Source organism: Centrocercus urophasianus, unplaced genomic scaffold, assembly GCF_019232065.1.
Source record: "Centrocercus urophasianus isolate 14NV4802_14NV808 unplaced genomic scaffold, USGS_Curo_1.0 seq_371, whole genome shotgun sequence".
Lineage (NCBI taxonomy): Eukaryota > Metazoa > Chordata > Aves > Galliformes > Phasianidae > Centrocercus > Centrocercus urophasianus.
Window position 1 is genome coordinate 6,988 of NW_024884946.1, and position 6,655 is coordinate 13,642.

At 40.9% G+C, this 6,655-nt stretch overlaps 1 protein-coding gene across 1 annotated transcript; it reads right to left on the minus strand.

Moving 5' to 3' along the window:
* Nucleotides 1–3,614: 3,614 nt before the first annotated feature.
* Nucleotides 3,615–5,165, minus strand: LOC122167553. The gene is given in 1 exon segment (XM_042832220.1): nucleotides 3,615–5,165. A coding segment is annotated over 1 exon segment (1,551 nt).
* Nucleotides 5,166–6,655: the final 1,490 nt, after the last annotated feature.

A 6,655-nucleotide genomic window follows, 5' to 3' on the forward strand; every position in this document is an offset into this window, starting at 1 on the left:
TTCTCTGAAGCATCATCTTATTTTTATAGATATAGAATGAAGACAGTATTTCCTTAAACTTTACACCTTGCTAACTACTTCTCTTCAGAGATTTTATCTATATATAGTTCATTCAGTAGAAATAAATCCACTTACCAGCACTGTGGCAATTTTTATCAACAAAATGAACTTTAAAAAAAAATTATTTTCAGTAAGTTCACATTCTCTCTGAGTTCTGATTATTACTTCAGCAAGGATAAAGAAACAGAAGAAATTTCAAACTATTTAAGTCACTAAATAAAAATGATGTTCTAAATATGTTGCATAGTATTTGCAATAAAACAATATTTTTAATGAAAACATTTTGGACTGCCATTTCAGAGATACACATAAGCGAAATAACATCTGTGACTGCACATTAGTTTGCCGAGTTTTATTATAAATTGTCAGAACGTCAGAATGTCATTTCTAGTTTTTCTCATATGTTGCGTGCCACATTTTGACATTTTGACCACACCATTCTTGTGGTCAAAAGTATTTTGATCTCTTTTATGATTCTTTCTTCCTTATTTAATTGTTTTGGTACACTTCTTGAAGTTTTCAACCCTCTTCCCTTTACACACTCTCTTTTATTTTTAGTCACATTGATTAAATGTCTTTGGGCATACACAGTATTTGCCAGCCTGGTGCATAGTAACTCTGAAATGCACTGAAAGTTCAATTAAATATCTAATGAAGTATTAAAATACTTTGAAATATTTCATAATGCATTACTTTATTTTGATCTTTTCTATATTAATTATATAGTAAGTCTGTCTTAGCTGAAAACAGAGCAGGGATGTAATATAGATAAGGCTCTGAAATATAGCAATTAATTAAATTCAAAACTGTAAAAAAAAAGAAAGATCAGTGTAAGGGTTTCGCACTCCGTGATCCACCCACCCACCCACACTAATGTAGTAGTAGTAGGGAAGGCAGATAAAAGAGAAGTCACAAGTCTGTCCTTCCTAACAACCTTACTGGGTAGAAAACGGAGGACATTTTTACCAACTGCTTGTGTGACTAGAATCAAAACCTTCAAATGAAATAATATGTTTTCCTCTACTGAAATTACAGAATACATAAATGTTCTGCCTATGCAACACCAAATTTTAGTTGTCACTTAAACCAGTGATTCATTCCAGCCTCCTTCCTTTTTCTGTGGTAGATTAACAGTAATTACATTACATACATAAATGTCTATCTTCAAAAGAACTGCTCGCATGACAATTACCTCTTCATTGTCTTCAAGTATTTGAAGTGACTAAGATCAAAAGATCACTTTTATAAGGAAAGGGAAGATTTACATTTAACTCCTTACTGATTAGGAAAAAAAAAAAAAAGAAAAAATATTAACTTTTCATTTCCCACAAGAACTTACAAATTGCTGCTTAGGACTACAAAAAATTTTTTTGTTGTTGTTAGTTTTTTTGGGCTTTTTTTTGTTGTTGTTGTCTGTTTGTTGTTGTTTTGTTTTTGGTATTATTTGTACCACAGTGAAGCCTAGAGGCAACTTATCCCACTGAGAGAAATTTTTTTCAAGTAGAAAGCTTTTGCAAGTACGTCACATAAGAAAGAGATAAACAGAGAAAATAATGGGAATAATATTAAATGTGAGAGGACTGTAAATATCACTGTAAGTTCACATATGGATACTGTGCACTAACCCAGCCCATCCTGCATCCATACAATATTACACTTCAGTTAATTTACTGAAAGTGTATCTAGTCTAATTTGACAATATGTGGACTTGCCATGTAATGTTTTCCAAGATGATTTAGTGTCTCGAGAACTTTACACTTGAGAATTTCCAAAGCAATTAAAATGCTAAGAGATATAAATATTAGTTTGGCAAGTTCAAGTATTGTTACAGTCCACAGAACTTTTCACAGGATAGTGTGTGCAGGATACCCCCACAGTACAAACCATCAAAGAGGGGTAATCCCAGAAACATACACATCTCTTACTAAAACTTAGGCACTTTCCAACAACCATGTTTTGGATGGAACTCCTGGACTGGTGTGACACTGAAAAGCATCAGTGCAAAAGGCTTTCTGATAGATTTCTTTTGTGACCACATCTAACAGATATTAGATGGGTCCCTTGATTCATTTCCCATTTTGTTAGGAATTTGGAAACACTGTGGAGGAGTTACATGCAAATCATAATCGAGAGCAGCTCGGCAGAGAAGGACCTGGGGGTCCTGATGGACGAGAGACTGAACATGAGCCAGCAGTGCGCTCTGGCAGCTCGAAAGGCAAATGGGATCCTGGGCTCCATCAGGAGAGGGGTGGTCAGCAGGGACAGGGAGGTGATCGTCCCTCTCTACTCGGCTCTTGTGAGGCCCCATCTGGAGTACTGTGTCCAGGTGTGGAGCCCTCAGTACAAGAAAGACATTGAGATTTTGGAAAGGGTCCAGAGGAGGGCGACTAAGATGATCAGGGGGCTGGAGCACCTCCCCTATGAGGACAGGCTGAGGGAGTTGGGCTTGTTCAGCCTGGAGAAGAGAAGGCTGCGGGGTGACCTCATTGCAGCCTATCAATACCTGAAGGGAACCTACACCCACGAGGGGAGTAAACTCTTCAAAAGGGCTGACAACAGCAGGACTAGGGGAACTGGATCCAAGTTGAAGGAGGGAAGATTTAGGTTGGATGTTAGGGGGAAGTTCTATACAAGGAGAGTGGTTAGGCCCTGGAACGGGCTGCCCAGGGAGGTTGTGGATGCCCCGTCCTTGGATGTGTTTAAGGCCAGGTTGGACAGGGTCCTGGGCAACCTGATCTGAATGTGTGTGTTTGGTGGCCCTGCTAGGCAGGGGGGTTGGAACTACATGATCCTTGAGGTCCCTTCCAACCCGGGTGATTCTGTGATTCTGTGATAATCAGTTTGGTAAAAAGGGGTGAAAGAAGGGGTCAAAAGAAATGGTATCACTATGCAGGGAGTACCAGTAAGCCAGGATGACCTGTAAAAACCCTGAACCTAGTTGTGAAGTTTAACAGCTCCAAGGACTGATACCAATCACCACCCACACCCACACCAACAAAAAACATAACGCTATTGCAATCAAAGTATGTAATCAAGAGATACATTCAGTATTCTAGCACTATCAAATCTTCAGTATTTCTGTCACAAAACACAAATGGTTAAAATCAGCTATTAGTCTTTTTGTGTTCTGTCAAGGTCCCATGGGGATCTTCTGTGAAAATAAAACAAGACACCGACTTGCCCTTTTTGGGCTTTGTTAATATGGTTAAAATAAATAAATAAATAAATGAGGGAACAATCCAGCAAGTGTTGATTTCATATTCCTTTTTCGGGGTGTCTTTATCCTTCCAAAGATATTTGTTAAGGGATCCTGTTAAGGTTAGGGAAACTGGCCTCAGGTTAGCTAAGTCAATCAACACAGTCTGGCCAGGGAGGTAACAGTGCTTCCCTGGCTTATCAGCCACTGGATCATGACTCACAGGGATAACTGGCAACAGTGGTGATGCCTTTGGCAGAAGGTGTTAAATCGAGGATCTTGTTTCCCTTTGTTGTGAGCTTTCTCATGCATCCACCCTTCACCGCCCCACCCCGCTCACTTGGGAGGGTCGAAGACATCAGTTTTGTAATGGCTTGGATAGCCGCTCAGGTTCCCTGGGAGGGGCCCTAAGTCCTGGGGTTTTCCTTTCCTCAAGATTCTGGAGCTTTTGTTCTGGCCTCCAGTTAACTAATTTCTCTAACCTGACAGTGGGTAATCCATTCATCAAATCTTGTGGAACACCCTTTTGCCAGCCCAGTGTCCAGAGACAATTATGTTTATGATCAATATTTTGCCTACCTGTTTTTACTGACAGTGAGACCCTTCCAGTCCCACTGAGCTTTGGGCTAGGAGGCCTGGGGGCAAGGCTGACTGCTGCAAGTCTTACTTCCCTTGGCTCAAATTTAGTGGAGGAAGAAACCACTGGCCCACATTTCCTTCCATAGTTAATTAACTCTTGGGCAACCTCTCCCCACGTCCATGCTTTGTTTTCCGACTGCAGATGGTTGGGGGTTGCAGTTCCTTCTAACACTGGCCAGGTTCTCTCTCCCTGAGACATAGCCTCTATTTTTCCTTGCAGTTGAATACCTATAGGTTTTAACAACTCTGGAAGCCCTCTAATTAAAGCAGTCATTCTCTCAGGATCAACAGACATCATCATAGGTGATTCATGGTGTGGCTGCAGCTTTCTATCATACATCATTTGGAGACAAGCAGCCTTTTGAACACTCTCTACTAACTGATCAGTTGTTCCAGTAATGGCAAGAGGGTCTCCCCGTTCTAAAGGGTTGAGACCACCTGCCCAATAGGCAGCCCTTTGCGATAATGACCAGGGAGTACGACTGTTGCCAGTAGTTAAAAATACTCCTGGTCCCCAATAACCTTCTGCTTCCTTTTCTGTTAACCGAATCTGGTCGCCACCAGTGAGGCTAACCCTCCATACATATTCTGTCTCAGATTCCTTTGGAGAGCGGCTGAAATCTTTCTTCAATTTCGCCAGTTCAGTGGCTGAGAAGGGAATTTCTTTAACATTCATTTGAGGATCTAGATCCTCGCTGTTATCAAATGTGTATTCAGTTTTTATCAAAGGACGCAATGGGGCTATTGGAGTTTCTAATTTATCTAGCCTTTCCTTCATTACTGGTAGTTCCACCTGAGGAAAAGTTTTTTCTCAAGGCCAACTATGGGTGACGGTATGGCTGGCATGCTTACACGTTAGCAGTTCCTTAAAAGCCATTTGCAACAAAGCCGAATTACGTTTCCCTCTTTCTAATTGTTCCTCGAGGTTCACTATTTGATTCTGCAGAGTTTTCACCAGTGCTTCCTGTGATCACTGCAGTGATTCCTGCAGTGCTTGTATAGTTTGGGTTTTTGCCAAATGCTTTTCATCTCGGAATTCCACGGCTGCTTTTAAAGTAGCCCCGAGTACGGCACAAATAAATGACTTTCCTTTTCCAGCTCGGGTACGAGCATTCTTTTGCAGGATACTAATACGGTCTGAAACACTCTGCAAGTTATACCAGTTCTGTCGTGCCCAATCCATACCTGATAAAAAGGGTTGAGCACCATGTTTTTCTAAAAGATCAAATAATACATCTTCGCTTTTCATGGTGGCAATGCTGTCACTCATTGTTCAATACAATGAAAGATCAACACTAAGGGAGGTGGAGGTGCACGTATTCAAAAGTTCTAGTGACTCCTTATCTCCTCAAGGAAACAAACACTTTCCAAATGCAAATGCTCAAAGCACTCTTCCCTTTCTCTGAGGGGAGCACACAAAAAGGTCCAAATTTCACACTTAAGTTACAAGATACTAAAATTGCAAAATTCAGAGAGGTCTTCCTGAGGAGGCACACACGTAATCAAAATTAATTCATATGTCCCCGAGAGGTATATACATAAACAGCAAAGTTTAAGAATGCGGAGTGGTCTTCCTGGAGAAGGACTCACGTCTAAGTTTTCAAAAATATCGCTCCATGCAACTCCAGGAGGTGCACACAAAGAAAGTTTCAGACTACATCTGGAAGGACAACACTCTCACGGTGGGTATCCTGCCGACTACGCCATTAAATAAATGTCTCGCTCCAATTTATAGGAGGGAGAGGAGGTTCTTTTATTATCTATATACCCGGCGTGAGATTAAGAAGCAACAGTTCAAATGTTGGTCCGACCAGTTTACTACAAATGTTAATTAGGGAAATGGGGAAGGGGAGGACGGACACTATTATGAATTAGGGTAATGAGGAAGGGAAGGAGGGCGATAGAAAAGATAGGAAAGAAGAGGCAAGGAGTCTTTATAGGAAGCAAGAGGGAGATAGTCACCACCATGGATCCAGCGTGGTTCGTAGTTCCATCTTTGATCTTCAGTAGCGGTGGGTCGTCAGGCAGAGTTGTTCTGTTGACAACGACGACGACGCATGACAACGACCATGGTGATGATGGCCCCTTTTCAGTAGTTTCAGTGTGGTCGAGTCAGCTGTCTTTGGAGTGACAGCATCCTGTTTTTCACAGAACACGATGGTATCGTTCCCCAACTTTCCCACACCTAGCTGGAGCTGTTTAGTCGCAGGCCAGATCTTCCACCAGTGAACACTCCTAGCACTCTCGTCCGCTCTTCTACAGAGCAAGCAGCTCTGGAGGAAGGGGCTTTCAAATGTTCCCAAAGCGATATCGATTGTCACACGGTTAGCACCCATCACTTGCCTCCTTGACAAGTCACTCAGAGTCTTATCACAAGAAAAACCTCAGGAAGCAAGCTTTGAGCCAAAAAAAAAAAAAACAAAGAAGGATTCTCACACTTAGGTGGATACAGTTTATATGTGATAAAAACAGCAGAAGTTGTACATGATTGCAATGATATGTACTGAAGTATTTTGATTAGCCATAAGCATCTACCAACCAATTACAAATTTTAAATGAATTCCAGAATATGTAAATCCAGAAGATTATTTGTATGTGTTTGAAATATAATCCATAGAGAAAAAATTATGTATGTTGCTCCAAAACTAATGTCATATTTGTTTCCTATTTGTATGATAGAGAAAATTCTCGGTTATAAAACATTACTTTTCAACATAGTCACCATCATTAGAAATGCATTTTCACCAGAAATGAACAAGA